Source organism: Dermacentor silvarum, chromosome 1, assembly GCF_013339745.2.
Source record: "Dermacentor silvarum isolate Dsil-2018 chromosome 1, BIME_Dsil_1.4, whole genome shotgun sequence".
In the NCBI taxonomy this organism is placed as follows: Eukaryota; Metazoa; Arthropoda; class Arachnida; order Ixodida; family Ixodidae; genus Dermacentor; species Dermacentor silvarum.
Genome location: NC_051154.1, coordinates 58,931,848 through 58,952,984, shown reverse-complemented (window position 1 = coordinate 58,952,984; position 21,137 = coordinate 58,931,848). Strand labels below are relative to the sequence as shown.

At 43.9% G+C, this 21,137-nt stretch overlaps 1 protein-coding gene across 2 annotated transcripts in view; it reads left to right on the top strand.

Annotated features, from left to right (window-relative positions):
• The window catches only part of LOC119464029 (palmitoyltransferase ZDHHC11-like), a 61,159-nt gene that overhangs the window by 25,048 nt on the left and 14,974 nt on the right, over window positions 1-21,137 (top strand). For both annotated transcript variants that reach the window (XM_049668581.1, XM_049668582.1), the window contains exons 8-10: window positions 4,284-4,396; window positions 6,476-6,561; window positions 18,737-18,866. In XM_049668581.1, coding sequence (XP_049524538.1) covers window positions 4,284-4,396; window positions 6,476-6,561; window positions 18,737-18,866 — 329 coding nt within the window. The remainder of the gene's footprint in view (window positions 1-4,283; window positions 4,397-6,475; window positions 6,562-18,736; window positions 18,867-21,137) is intronic.

The window sequence follows — 21,137 nt, the reverse complement described above, 5'->3', positions numbered from 1 at the left end:
AAGTGCAACTGACGGTGGTCCGGAGAAGACCACTGTCAGTTGCACTATTAAATGCGAAGCATTTCTTGGCGAACATTTGCTGCTTTGACTGCATCTATCCATCTAGCCGCCTACGTCTCATAATCGTATTGTTAACTTTGTAATTACCAAAATTGGCATAGTATGACAAGAGTGTATGACGAACATAAATGATAGGTTATGACCTGAATATCATGACATGAGTGTCATGTAGGTCATGAAACAGCTGCCTACGTCTTTGTGCTCTCATGGTCGTTCCGTTAACTTGGTAGTTACCAAAATTGGCATAATATGACAACAGTGTATGAAGAACATAAATGATATGTCATACCGTGAATTACATGACATGCGTGTCATATAGGGTCATGAAGCAGCCGCCTAAAATGACAATAACCCTGCCAAAAAAACATAAACACTCAAAAACCACTGAAATGGGTTCAGACGTGTGTACTAAGGGAAGGAAACACTAAATGATGATGGTAGAAGTCATAGTCATGCACATGACTCTACAAAAATGACAATGACTCAGCGAAAAAAATGAACTCTAAAAAAACACTGAAATGGGTTCGGACGTGGGCACTAAGTGAACGAAACAGTAAAGGATGATGGTAGAAGTCATTGTCATAAGCATGACTCAGGAAAAATGACAATGACTCCGGAAAAAAAATGAACACTAAAAAACCACTGAAATGGGTTCGGACATGGGTACTAAGTGAAGGAAACACTAAAGGATAGTGGTAGAAACCTATAGTTATGAGCATGACTCAGCAACAATGGCTCAGCGACAAAAGATTAACACTCAAAAACCTCTAGAATGGGCTCAGGCGTGGGCACTAATTGAAGGAAACACTAAAGGATGATGGTAGAAGTAATAGTCTTAAGCATGACTCAGCGAAAATGACAATGACTCAGCAAAAAAAGATTAACACTCAAAAACCACTGAAATGGGTTCGAACGTAAATGATAGGTCATGACATGTGTGTCATGACATGCGTGCCATGTAGGTCATGAAACAGCTGCCTACTCCTCGGTGCTCCCTTAGTCGTTTTCGTTAACTTTGTAGGCTCCACAGACACTGCTTTGCATAACATCGATTCCTACAGGGAGTGGGATCTGCCAGCTTTTTTATTTATTTATTTATTTATTTATTTATTTATTTATTTATTTATTCATTATACCTCAAAGGACCCAGAGATGGGGTATTACATGAGGGATGGGCTTAGTTTAACAAAACAGTGATTCGAGAGCAGCCTTGAAGTGATGTGCGTCGGAGTGGTGCGTGACGTCGCCAGACAGACCGTTCCAGTCCCTTGCAGTTTTCACAAAGAATGATCGTAGATGGGAGGTAGTCTGCACTGGGGGAGGATACACGGCTTTTCTGTGTTTAATGCGGCTGGACTGACGATGAGCTGGTAATATAGCTGTAATCTGGAGTGGTGAATGATACAATTTTGTGAAAAAGACACAGTCTAGAAATATGACGCCATGATTCTAGATTAGTAAGACCGGCATGGGTTTTTAGTTCAGACACGCTTGCATGAATAAACCAGGCTGCATGGGTCTGAACTTATTCAAGTGTATTAGATAGGTTATGTTCATGAGGATCCCAAACAGAGCATGCATATTCTAACTTAGGGCGGACATATGCAACATAAGCTAATAATTTTACTGATGGGGGAGCAAGTCTTAGGTTCTGGCGGAGAGAACCAAGGGTTTGATTTGCGGCATTGGCTATGTTAATGACATGATGTGACCAAGTTAGGGTAGTTGAAAAGGTTATGCCGAGGTATTTATATGAGTCAACGGATGATATTTTTGGAGCCGTATATGGTGTGTTTCCCTGATTGGTGATGCTGTCTGCGATGGAAAAAAAACTAGTCAGGTTTTTTTAGTATTTAAAGACATCAACCATTCATTACACCATCATTCAATGCATTTTAGGTCATTTTGAAGCAAATCCATGTCTAAAGTCTTAGTTATGCGTCGATAAACTACACAATCGTCTGCGAACAATCGAATATTAGAAGAGATCTCAGTAGGGAGGTCATTAAGTAAATTGGAAAGAGTAGTGGTCCGAGAACTGTGCCTTGTGGTACGTCCGAAAGGACAGGAGGTCGTTTAGATGACAGCATGTTAGCAATACAAACTGCTGCCGGTTAGGGAGGAATCTACGTATCCACTCTAGTACAAATGGATTAATGTTGAGACGGGAAAATTTTAGGAGTAGCCGTTGGTGTGGAACTTTGTCAAATGCCTTTTAAAAGTCTAAGAAAATGGCATCTACAGGTACGTTCAAGTTGGGGTTAGAACTTAGATCATGAAGAAATAAAGCTAGTTGAGTGTCACATGAAAGACCTTTATGGAAGCCATGTTGAGCAGGATGAAATAGGTTATTGGATACTGAAAAGTTTACGATCTGAGAGTAAATAACATGTTCCATTAGTTTGCAACAAACACTGGTGAGTGAAATGGGACGATAACTAGTGCACAACGATAGAGGACCTTTTTTGGGGACTGGAACAATCTTGCCTACTCTCCAGTCTTCCGGCACCACTCCTGATGACAATGACTGCTGAAAAATAGCACATAAAATGGCGCTTACATTTGTTTTGGTGTTTTTCAGCATTTTAGCATTTATTTCATCGACATCAGACGATGATGTAAGTTTTAATGAATCATTTAGTTTCTCATTGCCGTAAGGACAAAAGGTAATATCAGGCATGACTGCATGATCCAAATAAGGGAAGCGAGGTAATATGTTAACAGGTTCAGTTGTGAAGACGGAAGAAAAAGTACGGTTAAGTTGTTCAGCAGTTTCGCGATCGGGAATACGATGGCTTTGTTTATCAAACAGAGCTAATGCTGGGAGTTATTAGGGTTAATAACCTTCCAGAATTTTCGGGGGTTATCTTTAACATAGTAGGCAGCGTTTGCGAAAAAAAAGTGCATTTTTCTTTATTGGCTAGAGCTTCGAATTCTTTTTCTGCAAGGTATTTATTCCATGTGCTTGCATTGTTGAACCGTTTAGCCGAGCGAAAAAGGCCTTTTCTTTTTATTGTTAAGACGCTTTAGTGTGATGTTAAACCACGGGGATGACTGTTTTTCGGTTAGGGTGATAACGGGTACGTATCTTGCAAACACATCGGGCATTTTGTTTTTAAAAAGCAGCCAGTTTGTGTCGACAGAACGCATGAAAAAAACTGGTGTGAAATGAAGCAGCAAAATGTGCGAGTTCCGAGTTAATTGGCGAGTGATTTCCTTTGTCATACAGTCTGGTCACTTTGGTTATCTTTGTAGGTTGTGTAAGCTGACAGGAGTACGATGCATGGATTATGAGATGATCACTGAGACCAGGCAGATGTGTCATTGCATATACTTTGTCAGGATCAGAAGCAAAAATGAGGTTGAGTATGTTAGAAGAATTAAAACTTTGGCGTGTAGGTTCAGGTGACAAGTTGCGTTAATCCAAAGGTTAGGCATGAGTTAACAAAATCGCTTTCGGTACTGTGTTGCGAAGTTGCTGATGTCAGGTTAGTCCAGTTTATTGCGGGAACTGCACACACACACACGCACGTGCGCGTGCGCGCGAGAAGGGTTATCGAGGGGCTTGATTTTGTTAATCATGACCATATAAAGCCAACAGACAATGAAGCAAAGGAAAGCATTGGGGAAATTAGCGGTGGTTAAAGGAAAGAGAAATGAAAGTGGATGAAAAGATAACTTGTTGCCGGTGGGAGCCGAGGTGTGTGTGTGTGTGTGTATGTATGTATGTGTATATATATATACACATACATACAGGCATACACACACCTCTCTCTATATATGTATATATACACATACATACATACACACACACACACCTCTGCCAAGAGACCGGCTTCTCACAAAATGACTTTTTTTCACTTTGACACTCTTAATTCTAATGCATTAAAAACGGTGTATATACTTTTACTGCACCCTGTAGTAAATTAGCCCATCCTTGTGAGCAGTTCTGCTCAAAGTGGACTTCACTCTATGTGTTAATGCTGAATGTTTTTCTTCTATGTGAGGTGTTTTGAAATCTCAAGTTATAGTGGTTACCACTAAATAAGGTCATGTTTTATGCATATAGGGCTGAAATAAGTCATGTATGTAGGTGTTTTCATTAGTTTCTTTTTGTTTCTTTATTGCATGTGCTAACATATAATTCAAATGTTATCAGTGAGTATTGTTGGGAGAAGGTTTTATGGAATCTCCATGAACTTATTTTTCGTGGCTTGTTGCAGCATTCAAAGGGCTATCAACCTATGATTATATTGTTCTCAAGCGTAATGCATCGTTCCACGGAGGCACGCAAGCAGAAAAAAGAAACTTCTTCTTGAAGTGGTGCAAGCACAAGGTAAGCTTATGATGTAGTTTATAAAGTACAGGACACAAACTTCATGTGCACAATCTGGGTCAAAGAACCACAGCAGTGTCCTGTTTCTGTGGTTCACTTAGAATGATATAATTTGTAATTACAGATCTAACTTCATATCTACATTGTCACCTTTCATTATGGTAATACAAATAAACCTCAGTCTATTGAAATTGAGAGAAGCACAAAATTACTGAGGTAAAGCATCAGTAAAACAAATTTTTATGGTTGTCTAAACTGTAGCTTATCCCACACCTTCAGGTGCTGTGTTCACAAGTGTGTAGAGCAAAATAGTGCATCAAACACAAAAGCACTTATGGAAATAATTATATCTAAAACTTTTCAGATGCGTCTTGAAAACACTTCTGATTGGACTTGTGCTGAAAGTTTAAATATGTTTAAAGTGTTTTAGTAAAACAAGTTGGAAGGGAGATGGCTTGGTGCTTGCTCTCAGTATCATTTGTTTGTTCGTGTTTGCTCTCAGTGTTGCGAGCGTGATAGAATCTTATTGCAGTTGGGCTTCATATGGAACTTCGGCGGTTGCTCTTGTCACACGGCGCGCGATTTGAGAGGTGTGTTCGGAAACAGCCGCTTGCAATTCAGTGATTTTACCATCTGCGGCCGTGGAAGTTTCCATTTATTGTCTCGGTATTCCTTTGCGGTGGCAGTGAAATTTCATTATATTGAAATTGCGTGCAAACATACTCCATTATATTGAGGTTCTAAATACATTGACATCATCTATGGACAAGAGGTTATGAAAAGTTCAATACTTTGTTATATCATGAATTTCGTTATGTTGAAGTTCGTTATATCGAGGTTTAACTGTAGTTGTTCTCATATCTGACGTCCGTGTAGAAAGTTCTCGCATAGAGTCCAGTCTCTGTAAACTTTCCAAAAGACAAAAGTCGCAGAAGAATTGTAAATTCTCAGTCAATTCTGTGGCTCTATGTCTTCCATGATTCTCAAGGTGAAATAAATGTGGTGAAGCTAAATTTTATATAGACAGAATTAATGGGCACCTGAAGGGGATATGTTTCTCAAGTGCACGTGCAATAATTGTATGCACCAAAAATATTTTGTTTCAACTGCTAACTCCTTGAGCCTCAGCTGACTGATAATCCCAGGCTTGTCTAAAGTGCCATCATGTTCAAGCTAACTTATACCAGCGCTCCATTTTCCAGAGTGCTGATAAATGTTAACTGAAACATCAATGCATTTTGCTACAGAGTTTGAGGATGTATTTATTGAGACTGGTGCTAAACACAGGATTTCTATTATATTACTGCTTGGCCTCAGTTCCGCATTTGAGACATGTGCATTGAAGTTAATAATTACAATGCTAATTAGCGAAATATTCTTAAGCCCTTAAGTGTTTTGGGTGAGCTCAGCTCATCAACGACAATAATCCGGTTTTCAAAGTGATTTGGACGAACTCGGCATGTCCACTTAGGTTTTCTTCTACTGCTAGACAGCTACAGCGCCAATGTTTGAAATCTGCAGTAATTTCACTCTTTTTTGTTATACTGCATAGATGCCATCACTTTTTCAGCGTTTGAAGGCTGTGTTAATTCAGTCTTCATGATCTACAACATAGATGGCAGCCATAGATGGTAGCTGGAGGGGCGCGTTTATTGCAGTGTTTGTTTTCTACAAGCCACTTAAGGCTTTCACCTTAACAAAACACTTAAAGGGTTAAAAAGCTAACATAACTTTGCAATTTGTCTTGCAAGTAGTGTCCACCTTCAAGCAATCTGCCAATGTGACAGAATTGCGATATCTCCTACACGAGATCTTTAATAGTCTGTTTTCATCAAAATAGATAACCCTGTATATGTAAACACTCATGGAAACCATTGGCACATAGCCTATGGCTCGCATGAGCACTTGTAACTATAATGCTTGCAGATAAATTATTAACCATCCCTTCCATTCTCATAGGGTGCCAACATTTGTTGCATCAGCCTTCCGATTAGATATTTTGTAAAGTTTTTGTGTCTTTTATAGGCAGAGCATTATTTCGGTGATTACCTGCGTGACTATTTTATGTTGGTTGCACAGGTCAACCAGGTTTCACCCGTGCAGCAGAAAGCTTCCGCAGCTCAAAAAAGTGATGCTGTTGACGTTGCTGGAAGAACAAGTGTCAAGTACGTAGTCATGCTGTAGTTATTACTGTACCTGTGATGTTTAAATTAATACTTTTATCCTTTAAAAAGGTGGGGCATAATTTCTTATATAGACGGTGCCTTTGACTTCTCAATAATTTTGCCTCCGTCACACATTTTGGAATAATAATTTAAAACATTTCAGGGCCTTGCTACTTTTATTGCAAGCTTTAAGGTTTTTAATGTCCCTGTTTATTGTTTTATAGTTTCTTCAGGTAGAGTGTGCAAGCTGCTGCTTACTTACCAGAAGTGCTGCGGCCCACTTAAATTATATGGATGTCCTGTAACACTTCCATGATTATATATGATTTATATGGATGTCCTGTAAACATGGGAACCTTGTTCATGATTGTGAACAAGGCACCTTGTGGCGGTCAAAACGTCAAATTTTTGAAGAATTTGTTTCTCTTTGGTCGGCATCGGTTCTGTTTTTCACCATGATTCTTTCCGAGCAAACAAGATTTCGTCAGGCCCTCGACTGCAACCACCTTCACTAGCAGACTGATCTTTTAGTGTGTGAATGTCCTTATTATTTACTCGAAATACTGTATTTTCGCGCGTATAACCCGCCCCCCAAATTTTTTAAATTTAACAGTAAAGTTGGGGTGCAAGATAATGCGAATTTTACCTTGAGGTGTGATGTCAGCGCGCACCGCGCTACCGTGAAGCCACATTTCAAGGCAAGGTTCTCCGCCATTCAAAGTTTCGTTAGCTCCTAGGGAACCCCACCAATAAGTGCGCGAAAAGATTACATGTGGGCAAGGTTTCAAATGGCACAGTCATATGCTGGCAAATTTTAAAGTACGTATGCAATATAATTACAGGAAACTGAAACTCTTATTACAATTGCTCGAAAGAAACAGCTTCTCTGGAAGTTGGGTTGTAATTCTGCCATGTCACATCTGCTGTAGTTTTTTTCTTTTTTTGTGTGTGAATATTGCAAGTCTTTTATGTTGATTGCACTTTGTTGTGTATAACCTCCACAATACTGTTGCCTTAACTAGCGATAAACTTGTGCTGTAGATTTAGACATCAAGTACTATTATTTGTTTAATTATTAAAATTGTTTGTTGCAAATGTGTATTTTTTGTATGCGCTGTGCTGCTGCTACTGTGTGGGTTCGGGGACCTCTGCCAGGCACTCATTGCCTTTTGTCCCGGCATCATCTGTGATATTATATAATTTCATGGAATAAATTCAAATTCAAGTACATTTTTGATCCCCCATGGTTCACCATATGTGATTGATAATCAGGTGTGTTCCTGTTAATTATAAATGTAAATGACAGGTGCATTTCCAGGCGCTTCTCTTAATGCAATATGTATATGTATGTACAGTAAAACCTCGATAATTCAGATTTCATGGGACCGCAAGAAATGTCCGAATTGACCCGATGTCAAATTATCGAGGGTATCTAGAAAACAATAAGCAAATCCTTACTACACTAACACGCTTTTATTTAGTGAATGAATGAGCAAACTCTGTTGCTATTTTGCACAAAAGCAATGTGGAAGCTGCAATTCTCATCATCTCATAACTTAATGGCTCTCAGCGGCGATCGAGGCCTCACAACTTCCTTCGCAGGACGGCCGCGGCGTGCATCTTCATTCGCGACATGCTTTGCACTACCGCGCGTACATCCCGATTATTTTTTTGCCAGTGATCTGATCACTAACAGATCGTCCGTCAATCACGATGTAGCCAGTGCTCTTCGTCCTCGACAGCTTTGCACCGAGTCAAAACGGAACAACTGTTTGCCGCAACCGCTGTGGAGGAAACCGTTTCCGGTATCGACGCGATTATGAACGGCAACTTTGCGGTGCTGAAGGCACACGGCCGCCGCATGCACCAAGTCAGATTGAAACTACCATTCGCTGCAACAACTGATGCAATCGTGAATGGCAACTACGCAGTTTTTTAAGCCCGCCTCACATTCAGCGTTTTTACCAACGTCTCCTGCCGTTGCATCTCTCAGCGTCGTTGCATCAACGGTGCCGGAGAGGTCACCCAGCCACATGAGAAGCACGCAAACAGCTCCAGCCCAGTTTCGCACAATGTGACCAGACAGATTTAACTAGAAGCAGTGTGCAATGTCATTCAAGTGTACTATGAGAAATGTTTCTGATTAAGGTTTTTATGCCTTATTTATAGTTTTACGGCAGACAAAAAATAATATTCACGGTAGCACGCACGAAGGTACGAGCGGCTGCTTTCTCAGACGGCGCGGCCTCGCCGACGAGGCTGGTGCCCCATGGTGGCACGCACGCGAAGTGGTTGCTGCGGAAGTCGCTTACAAAAGTTGCCTGCAGTGCGGCCGCGGCCACGCGATGATTGGTCGGCGCTCATCGAGCCGCAATTCCGGCGGTGGCAGCGAAATCTAGTGTGTGTTGAGCACGGCGTTTCGGCTTGCTGCCTCCCTCAGCGACAACGCTGAGCGACGCCGGGGCCAGAAAATGCTGGGAAAATGCTGAATGTGGGGCAGCCTTGAGCCATGCGGTCGATGCACGTACCGAGTCAAAATGAAATTGCTGTTTGCCGCAACCGCTGCGGAAGAAACCGCAGCCACTATCGACGCAATCATGGATGGTGACTACGCAATTATGAAAGCCCGCAGCCAACGCCGTGTTATGTGTGGCGGTACATGCAAGAATAAAGGCTTTAAAGGCACAAATAGGCACGAAGCGTTCCAGCAATGCTGTCATTCACGTACGATTTCCGCTGATGACTGTGGCAATGTGGACTCTGCCGCTTCGTTTCGGTTGGACGCTAGCGCCGTTCTTGCTCTTTTGCGTCGCACATTTGTGGTGCTCCTTGCTCGCTGAGCACTGAAAGTTGTCCGAATTAACCGATGTGCGTCCAAATACGTCCGAATTAACGAGAGTTTGATTACATTGAATAATGCATATGCCTGCCGGGACCAGAGGGCGAGTCCGAATTATTCAATTTTCCGAATTAACGAGGGTCGAATGAATGAGGTTTTACTGTATATACATATAGTCTGCTTTTCGGCCAGTATGCAGTGTGTGTGTGTGTGGCCAGTGCGTGTGTGTGTACCTGTCGGCAACGGGCGTGCTGGCTTGTGGACGGCTAACTGCTCCGCAGAACCCTTCTTGCTTCCAGATGGCTTGAAACTCGCCTACTTTACAGAATACGCATCTTCGTCCGTAGCCATACTAACAGAATCCCCATGTGAACCGGCTGACCTTCGTCATGCAGATACCAAGCTTCTGTCTTATGATAAACAAGTCGCTCAGCACAAGGGAGCACCATACCTTGTTAGATACGCTTTCTAAGCATCTGTCATTGTTTGAATTTGTGCAGCCAGACAAAACATTCTCGATTCCTGAGTCTCGAACACACCATACTATCGATACAGGATCTGCGCACCCTATCAGACAAAAGCCTTATCACGTCTTGCCTAACGAGTGCAAGATAATCAGGGAACAAGTGAGTGACAAGGTGAAAAATAAAATTATACAAGAGTCCTCGAGTCTTTGGGCAGCTCCAGTCATACTCGTCAGAAAGAAAGATGGTAACTGGAGATTCTGCGTCGATTATCGTTGATTAACTGCCGTGACTAAGAAAGATGTCTATCCGCTGCCCCGGATTGATGATGCAATTGATTGCCTTCATTTGGCCTCTTATTTTTCGTCAGTGGACCTATGCTCAGGATATTGGCAAATCCCAATGCACCCGGCAGACAAGGAGGAGATGGATTATTCAAATTCAATGTAATGCCATTTGGGTTGTGCAACACTCCAGCAACCTTTGAAAGGTTCATGGACACCATTCTGCATGGGTTAAAGTGGAACATCTGTATGTGCTACCTCGACGACATTGTTATATTCAGGCACACGTTCAATGAACACAATATGTGCCTGGATATTATCCTAGACTGCATCAAAAAACACTGGCCTGGTTCTTAACTCCAAGAAATGTCACATTGGTGACCATCAAACCCTTGTGCTGGGTCATCTTGCTGACAAGGGCAATATCCGGCCTGACCCCCTCAAGACGGCAGCTGTTGAGGCATTCAGTGCACCGCAGTCTTTGAAGCAACTTCGTAGTTTTCTGGGCCTTTGCTCTTACTTTTCCAGATTTATTCCTGATTTTGCTGATGTCGCCTATCCTCTGACAAGTCTTCTGCATAAAGACGCACAGTTTGAGTGGACACCTGAGTGCGATTCTGCATTTTGTCAGTTGAAGTTCCTGCTGACCTCCCGACCTATCCTTCGCCTCTTCAACTTTACAGCACCGACAGAAATCCACACAAATCCTAGTGGCATTGGTCAGGGTGTCGTCTTGGTTCAACGCTATGACGACCGTCAGCACGTGATTGCTTATGCAAGCCGCTCATTAAGCAAACCTGAACACAATTACACGGTGACAGAGCAAGAATGTCTCACTGTAATCTTTGTGGTTCAGCGATTTCGCCCTTACTTGTACGGATGCCGATTCATAGTCGTCACAGACAACCATTCCCTGTGCTGGCTCGTGATCCTTCGTGACCCTTGTGGTCACCTTGCGTGCTGCTCAAGCAACCACGGATATCCGTCGGACGTCCTATGGATATCCCTTTCTGATATAACGGACCTCCGATGGACGTCCGCAAATCTCCAACAGACGTCCATCAGATGTCCAGTGGACATCCAAAAAAAAAACAAATTTGTACACCCATTGGACATCCGAAATGGGATCCTGTGGCGGATGTATTTCGGATAATATATGTGTGTCGTGTATACATGTATGTGTGTGTGTGTGTGTGTGCACACACACACATCTTGAAGCTGCGATAGTGGAATGCATTCAGGCACCCAACCAATATTATATATTAACCGGTCAGGTGCTTCAATGCATTCCACTGTTGCCGCTATGCTGCAAATAAACCAAAAAAATGCGCCCACACCAGCTTCAAAATACAAATAATTTACTGCCACCTTATGTTAAAAAGTCCACAAAGTACGCATGAATACTGTTCATAGCATAAGTATACATGCTGATAGTATAAAGGAAATTTACAGACCTAGATAGCATGACTGAAGTTAGAACAGTGCGAAGACATAGAAAACAAAATAGAAACTCCTTTCAACATGTTAAACAGTGTAACAAATGTGGGAAAGACAACTAAATGAAGTCTCATGTGATTATCATACTAATTTAGTTTTCCGTACTGTCAAACCCTAGGAGGATTCATTATAGGCTTTAGAATAAAGAAAAAAACTCTCAAGCAAGAATAAACGTGTGGCGGAAACCACAAAAAGACAGCACAATGTGTAGTAGAAGTGGAAGCATCAAGGCTTACCTAATTCAGTAGGGTATGAGAATGGGCTAGACAAAGGACGGCAAAAAAGGTGGGAGAAAGACAAACGCTGTCTTCGTCCCACCTTCTTTGTCGTCCTTTGTTTCATTTTGCACTGATTAAACAGGATTACTTAATACAGACATAAACAAGTCTACACAGAATAATGTAAGATATCACTCAAGCACAGTTATGTATAACATGTCAGGAATAGAACGCATTTTCAAAGAAATGAAAAACGTAAAATGGGGTGCACCTGCAAACTCATTGGAATGGGAAGTTTCAACACAAAAAGCCCTGCCACTTCTGCTAGTTCGAGTAATATATGTATTGTTTACCAGTAATTAAATTTATTATTTGCATACGAGGAGGAGGAGGAGGAGGAATGAACGTTTATTGCTAGAAACAGCGAGAAAGTGTTCTTTCTTCACCCTAGGTGGGCGGCTCTCTCAGTCCAGAAAGCCGTTGGCTAATGCCGCAGCCCGGGCCCGGTCCACCAGACTTCGCTGATCATCCAGGCTCTGTGCCGTTAACATTGCCTCCCACGTTTCTTCAGTGGCTTGTATCGTTTCTGAGGCATCGTCTTGACTGTTTTTCTCGCGGTGTGGGCACACCAACACCATGTGTTGTAGGGTGTCTGGTACATCACAATATCGGCATAGGTATGAGAATTTAGTGGGATGCATCCGGTGCATGATAATTCCATGGACATATGTATTAGTTTGTAGTCTGCGGAGGGCGGTGGCTTCTTCCTTGCTTAATTTTGGATGTGGTAAAGGATATTCTCTTCTTTCGAGTCGGTAATGTTGCAGTATTATGGCGTAGTTGATGGGAATGTCCTCCACCCTCGTCGATTTCCGGATCCCGTGCGGCAGGAAATCCCGGCTGGTATGTTCTCGGGAGACAGCATGTGCTGCTTCGTTTCCTGCCAGGTGTTCGTGGCCTGGGGTCCATACGACGTAGGTTTCGGGTAGTTCTTGGCGTCTTGATAGCTCTTTTAGAATTTTCACGGCTGCGGCAGAGATTCGGCCTTTTTGTAAGTTTCTACATGCCGTTTGCGAGTCGCTCAAGATGATTGCGGTGCCCTTGCATGTGGCGATGCCGAGGATGATGGCCACTTCCTCCACCGTTTCTGGATTTCTGGCCGGTATGGTGGCAGCGACTAGCTCATTCCCTTTGTTGTTGGTCACGGTAATTGCGTAGGCTCTTTTACCTGGGTATTTTGCCGCATCTGTATATCTCGTGTTGGGGTTCCTTGAGTATTTCTTGCTTAGCGCTCGAACTCTTGCTTGTCTTCTGTCTTTGTGGTGTGTTGCATGCATGTTTCGAGGTATTGGAGCGACTGAAATAGAGTCACGGAGAAGTGGTGGCAATCGGGCTTTCACGTCTGAGTCTGCTATAAAGTTTTCGCTGTATGCGAGTTTGCGAAGTACTGCTCTTCCTGTTTGAGTCAGCTTAAGGCGTTCCAGCTGGCTGGCCCTGTGTGCTTCACTCATTTCTTCCCAGGTGTTATGGAGGCCAAGTTTGAGTATTGTCGTGGTTGAGGTCGTACTGGGAAGTCCTAGTGCGCTCTTGATTGCCTTTCTGATGACGATGTTGAGTTTTTCAATTTCAGCTTTCTTGAGGAGTAGATACGGGGTGCCATATGTTATCCGGCTTATAAGGAGTGCTTGGATAATTTGGACGGTTTCTTGCTCTTTAAGTCCTCTTCTTTGAGTGGTTATACGCCTAATGAGATGAGTTACTTGTGTTAGGGTCTTCTGAAGCTTCGGAAGTGTAGCTGCGCCAGAACCATCTTTATGTAGGGTGAGGCCAAGGACGCGGAGGGAGTCAACTTGAGGTATATCGATTCCATTGAGTGTGACGTTGGGATCTGGGTCGATGTAGGCTGGTGGTCTTCCCCGTGTCCTTGCCTTGAGTATAAGTAGCTCTGATTTTTCGGGGACGCACTGGAGACCGCATCTTGATAGGTACTGTTCTATCAGATCGATTGCCTCTTGGAGGGTAGTTTGCTGTCGGCCGGTTGTCGACGCTTTTGTCCATAATGTTATATCGTCGGCGTATATTGCATGGCTTAAACCTTCGATGTCATCGAGTTGTTGCGGGAGCTTAATCATAGCGAGGTTGAATAGCAAAGGTGAAATGACTGACCCTTCTGGAGTGCCTTTGTTGGGCATTTCGAATTTGTCGCTTCGGATGTTGCCGATGCCCACCATAGCCGTGCGATCCTTGAGAAAGTCCTGTACGTATTGGTAGGTCTGGATTCCGCAGTTTGTGTCTTGGAGATTCTGGAGGATTGCATCATGCTTCACATTATCGAAGGCTCCTTTTACATCTATTGCTAAAATATAGAACTTTTTGTGGCGTTCTAGGTAGTCCAAGAGGTCTTCCTTGAGCTGTAAAAGTATATCTTGGGCTGAGAGGAGCTGTCGGAAGCCAAACATTGTGTCAGGCATGAGTCCTGAGTCTTCGAGGTGGTGCCTTGCCGTTCCGGTTCTGCTCGGCTTCTTATGGTGCAGGATTTCTAGCTGAAGGATGTGGTGATCGCTGCCGAGATTTTCTTCCAGTCGGGTCCATTCGGCCTTGGAGATACCTATTGTAAAGGTGAGGTCGGGATTTGTATCCCTGGATACACTGTTGCCTATTCGAGTCTTTAGTTTAGGATCATTCCAGAGTGTGAGGTGATTCTGTTGTGCCGAATCGTGCACTCGCGCTCCTTTCTTGGTCGTGTGCTGGTAACCCCATACTGTGTGGGGGGCATTAAAATCCCCCATAATTACAAGTTTATGGCCTTTAGATAGCCTTCTGGCTTCCGTGATGAACTTTACAAAGTCAGATAACGGATCCCTGGGTTGACTATATAAGCATAGGACATATAGACTTTGGTGTGTCTTCTTCTCAGGTAGCACTTCCACTAGGGTGTGTTCCACGGTTGTTCCCTGGATTGTGTGATCTTGCGTGGTGAGATTTTTCTTCGTCAGGATGGCTGTTCTCTGAGATCCGGTGTGTGTATCATATCCCTGTATGCGTAGATTGGTCTGATAAGTTTCTTGGATAGCGATGATATCTGGTTGTTCCTGTTTGGTCAGTTCCTGGAGGTTTGTTCTTTTGGTTCGTATAGAGCGACAGTTCCATTGCCACAACTTCATTGGAAGTTGTGGGAATCTCTTCTTGGGATTACTCGCCATCTTGATCAATATCGGTGTTATCGCCCCAGGCCATGGATTCCGGTCTGGCAGCATTATGGAGGTCTTTACGTGCTTTCTTGCGAGCCGTGTCGGTGTTGTTGAGCAACTTTTCTACTGTGGCTTTCGTTACGTGGTTCTGCTTGGCATAGGACATGAAGTTGCTGAGGTCTTGGAGGGTAGCATGGATAGGGGCAAGCTGAGTGGTGATGTGTTGCTGTAGCTGTTGGGTTATTTCCTTTGCAAAAGTGGTCATGGCCTCCTGTATCTGCTTCCGGACCTCCATTGTTACAATTTCCTTGATTCGTTCTTCCGTAAGGGGCGGTGGCATGTTGGGCATTCCTTGAGGTTTCGAGGCTTGATTGGCGGTGTCTTGTTCTTTGCACCTTCGCATGAGCTTGTCAATGAGGGCTTGTTGATTTTGGAGTTGTGCTCGCAGATCTCGTTCGGTTTCCGTGGGTTCTTGTGCTCGTGTGTTTCCCCCTGCAGCGTCTGCATACGTAACTCGCTTTTGTGGGTTGCGGGTACGTGATCCGGACCGTGATCTTGACCGGGTTCTTTCGTCTGCTTGACCGCCTGTTGATTTGGAGTCACTTCTGGATCTTCGTGGACTCTGTAGTGAGGTACTGCTTGATTCGGATAGTGCCGGAAAGTCGGAGTCGGAAGTTGAGTTTGCATACGAGGAGCATTTTTTTTTTTTTTTTCACTCAGCAGCTTGGAAAGAAAAACATTACATGCATGACACTTGGAACTGCGAATGTTTCATGCTTTCACTACAAGAACGATATATCGGGAGAGCCATTACACATACCCATAATTGTGTGCGGAAACGTCCACCTCAAATGAATTTTTATGACAGTATAGCCAGTACTTGCACTTAGCAACAGCAGAATAGTAAATGATTTTGACCTCTTTAAACATAAATACATTTAATTTAATGCTATAAGGATCTTTAATACCCGCTACGCTAGTGAGTGGCTAGAGCATATTGCTGCCGAGCCCAAGGTTGGGGTTCGCGTCATGCTACAATCCGCATTAAATTCTGATGCTGCCTCTGTACAATGGCTAACATCACAAGGCACACAAACATTCGCACGGATAGGGGAACAACACATGTTAACGCATGTATGTAACGTACATGTACATGCACCGCTGCACCATTCTGGATTTGCGATTTTTCCAGCTATTGACTGCTAACTGCCGGCCGAGATCCGAAGTCTTTGGTGTGTATGGCTTTCCCCTCACTTTAGGGCTTGATGGCACCTGTGAACAAAACACGTACAGATACTTCAATGGCTCAAATAGAGGTAGATGTAGCTGTCACTCAACAGCTGAGCAGGTGACTACGGGCAGGCTCTGAAGATGGCAAACGAACCGATACTGCGCCGGCGCTTCGCCGCCATTTCTTGTATGTCCTATGGACGTCCGTGATGGATATTTAAAAGGATGGACGTTCGGACTTGTGGCGGATGTCCCACGGATATCCGTGGTTGCTTGGGTAGGCTTTGAGGTTGCAGGAATATAACTTCACTGTTTCCTACAATAGTGGCCGAAAACATGCTGACGCAGACTGTCTTTCCCGTATGCCCCTTACCATGACGGACTGTGACGCAAATGATTTTGATCATCTCGTTGCCTCTGTGTCATCTGATTTTCCTGATATCGATGTGCTCAAAGCCGAACAACGGACAGACACCAAATTGGAGCGACTCTTAACTTCAGCTTGTTGTATTGCGACAAGCAGCTACTGTGAACATGACGGGCTCCTGTATAAAAGGAACTACTCAAGCACGGGTGCACGCTTCCTTCTAGTGATGCCGGAGCGTCTCCGGCGTCCAATTCTTCGGGCTATGCACGATGACTCTACCTCCGGTCACTTAGGCACTCTGCGGACCCTTTATCGCATTCAAGAACGCTTTTACTGGCCCCGGATGTGACATTCTGTTGGGTTGTATGCGGCCAGCTGCACACAGTGCCAACGTCAGAAACGTCAAACCACTGCCCCATCTGGTCTCCTTCAACCTGTGCCACCTCCCAGCTTGCCCTTTCGGCAAGTCGGAATTGATCTCTTAGGCTCTTTTCCTCAGTCATCCAAGGGGAACTGCTGGATAATTGTCTGCGCTGATTACTTCACATGCTACTGCGAGACGGCAGCTATACCATCAATCACTGCCACCGAAGTGTCGCTCTTCTTACTTCATGTTATTGTTCTGCGACATGGACCTCCTTGTGTTATTATAATGGACCGGGGACATCAATTCACAGCAGATATCGTGGAAGAGCTTCTACGTTTATGTAACTCACACCTATGGCACTCGACGCCATATCATCCACAAACGAACGCCTCATTGAGCGCACTAATCGAATGATCACCAATATTCTTTCCATGTATGTTGCGTCCGATCACAAGAATCGGAATGAAGTTGTATTGTTTATTACGTACGCATACAACATCGCCAAACATGAGACAACCGGCTGCAGCCCCTTCTTCCTTCTATATGCTCACTCGCCCTGGTATACGCTTGACACTGTCCTCCCTTTTTACCACCACGACAATCCTACGTTCACCGATACACTATGCCTCGCTGGAGAGGCTCGGCGACTTGCTCGTCTGCGGACTTTGTCGTCGCAAGAAAGCTTCAAAGCACGCTACGCCGCATGACATCGGCCTTTTACATATCACCCTGGTGATCTCGTTTGGCTTTGGACTCCCACAAGGAAGCGCAGTTTGTGCCAAAAGCTGCTGGCAAACTACGATGGACCGTATGTTGTCATTAACAAAATCAGCGAAGTGAACTATTCTCTCGCGCTTCACGAATAGTACTGGTAGACGCTCTGCTAGGACACAAGTCACGCATGTCGCCAGGTTGACATCATACACGCCGCGAGAAGTTAGTTGACTCGCCCAGTGGGCTTTGTCTGCGGGGCGAGGTATGTTGTGTGCAAGTGCGTAAATAGGACGTGGAGATTGGAAAAAAAGGAAGAAAAGAATGACGGCTGAGCAGCGGCCATTCCTGCTGCTCGTAGCTGTTCCTGCTGTTCAATGCCTAAATAAACCCTTTCCCCGTGCTCGTAACAATATATATATATATATATATATATATATATATATATATATATAGTAGAGAGAGAGAAATGGTTTGCCCCCCATCGAGAAATAGTTGGTACGCCATTGCCATCAAGTCACCATGTATGACGTTCAGTGGCATGAGGAGCAATGACAAGGGCTAAACATGAGCAAAGCCTTTTGTTTTTAGAATATGCGAGTCACTACAAGCTGCTATCAATTATTAAACCAAACAGTTGAATCACAAGAACTTGCAACACATATCTTTGTAGGAGTTCTACAAAGAAATGTAGCATTACTAGAAGTGTGTTGTATTTCTGCATGTTATACAAGTGGGCATGCGTGCATCTTACTAATTACTCATTTGAAGATAAAAGCAAACACTTTGTAGCTTGACTTAGTACTACTTTATATTTAAATGAACTGTCACCTTCGATCCAATTTCTTGCTATAGCATATGTTGTCCTCTGTGTGACAGGTTATGTCCATTGTTTCTTGGTTTTTAACTGGTTGCATATAGTTCAATTGCCATTACATGCTTGCATAATCCAACTGCCTCCTGTTTTTTTTTTTTTTTGCATTTTGTTGTTATCTGCGCAAAAACAGAATCGACGTTCCCAATGGTCATGAAAAAAGTACCCGTGGTGGCTCATTGCACTCACGAGATGGGCAGCAATCCAACAGCCCATCACGACAGCGCTACGTCCTCCGAGAGATACACAAGTCAAGGCTTAAGGTGAGGCTGGACAAAAATGTTCAACTGCCTGCTCTGAAAATTCTGCTGAACAAAATCTCATCTGCAGGCTCACTGCTGCGTTTATTCTCTCTCTCTCTCTCTCCACACATGTGCACACACACAGAGAGAGAGAGAGTAAAGCCCTGTTGATACGTTTTTCAAGGGAACGCTAAAAAAATACATACTGCGGGGGAAACATAACAGTGAGGAAGGCTCCAAATCGCCATAGCAACGTCAGAAACAGCGCTGTTGCAGGCCAAGGTTTGTGGGTACCTTCAACAGCGTCTGCTTGGAGCTCGAACCAGGCTGACCATCGGAGAGGGTCCGACAGGGAAGACGAGGCGACGTAAAAACAGAGTTTAATACATGGTTATGAGTGAGCGGTGTGCTCCAAAGAAAACATTCAAGAAAAGTTCAGCGTGCCTGCACCTGCACGCTAGGGCAAAGCAAAAGTGTTCTTCCACGTGGCTGCTGGCTGGCTTTCTTATACCCTCCACCATCCGGGCACTTTCTCCCTCTCCTCTCCCCTACGGCAGGATAGGGAAATCCAAAGGAAGCAAAGATGGTAGGTGACCAGAACGGGGTGAATGTCCTCAGCGGGGAAGCAAGGTTGAGGGCTGGATGACAGGTTTCGTCTCTGACCCTCACGACTGATACATGTATTCATGCTGACGAGCGCGATCGTTAGCCACGCCCATTACCATGCGTTTGCACGGAGTCCGAGCATGGTCGCTCAACGTGAATCGGAATTTACTACACGTCGTCCGGGCATCGCAGCTCTAAGTGAATCGTAACAGCACTGAATGGTTGCCAGTACAGTTATTAGACATTGCGGTGCTCATACTGTGACCGGAGACAGCGCATGCGTGTGTGTGTAATCAAGGGACACGTACCCTGTTTCGTTAGAGTAACTAGAACTGGGAGGTGTGAAAACCAGCCGCTCCAAGCTTGCCGGGATGCGTGTTCCAGTCATAGTGGCATTGTCACCTTGGCGCAGTAGCTGCTCGCGGCTTCTGTGGCATTGCACTCGCACAGTGTGTTCCTTGCTTTTTTGCAGGCGTAAGTTACGTTAGCATTCAACAACTATATTGCCCTTTCGCAATGTGTACCTATAGCATTGGACAAGCTCCGAATGTGGCATCAGCACGAACCTTGCACCAGCAAAATAATCCAGCCATAATGCAACCATTCTTTGATAAAGCATATTTTGAAGGTGCTGCATTTTCTACTGCAATTGTTGCAAATGCCAAAATGATCTCTACAAATCTTTATATGACTATTAACATAGTTAAGGAGAGTAGCTCGAGGTTGTTCCAGTGGGAGTTTCGCCAATATTTCATTATTTCATTGCTCTGAAATTAGCGTGCATTAACATGCGAGATGTTATTAGGTATGGCTCTTACTGCGGCAGTCACTTACATTTATCTGATTAGTGCGAATGATTGTGTCCATTTATGTATTCTCTTTCTGGTTAAGCCACCGGATTAATTGGCGGGGCCTCCGGCCCCGCTTTAATTCTTTCTCCTCAGGACCTCAATAAAGTTCGTACTCACTCACTCACTCTCAATGCACCTTTGAGGGGCGCTTAATGTCATGAAATCGCAAAGCCATTATGTATATACGCTCAGTGTCGTAGAGAAATTGAGACTGAAAATTGGTTCATAGCTTTATAACACAATTTTATGAGCAACAGTTTAGTTATCTGCTAGTCTTCGGTGGATTTGTCCTGAAGCTACGCATGGCTTCAGACTTTTGATTTTGGGATTTTTTTTCACTTGCTGCTTGGTTGCACCCCTTTAAAAGGGAATTAATTCTTCTGATAACAGAAAAATAAAATCTAACAACTAATCAGGTTAGTTTTGTGCAATGCTTAGCAGCCAATTTGTGGCTCACTGCTGCCTGCAGTACTTAGGCTGCTTACAATCTTTGAATGCGTGCATATTGTGCTAAACATCCGCGGATTGCTCTTGACAGCAATGAATCAATTTGTACAGTAACGCTGATGGCTACAGAACACAGAAGCCTTCCTATATCAGCTTGTTGGAATTTATCACAATTCAGTTTGTTGGCAGAGCCCACTTTCTTGTCATATTGACTGCAATATAATATTACACAAAGCGACCATCGCTGCTGTGTTGCTTTGTGTAGTTGACATATGTTTCACGGCCACTTCTGCTGCCTCCATGAGAACTGTAGCATTAGACCTTCCTTTCAAGCCTCATTTTGCTGTAGGACATCTTCTACTGTGCACACACAGCGGAATTCTCCTGT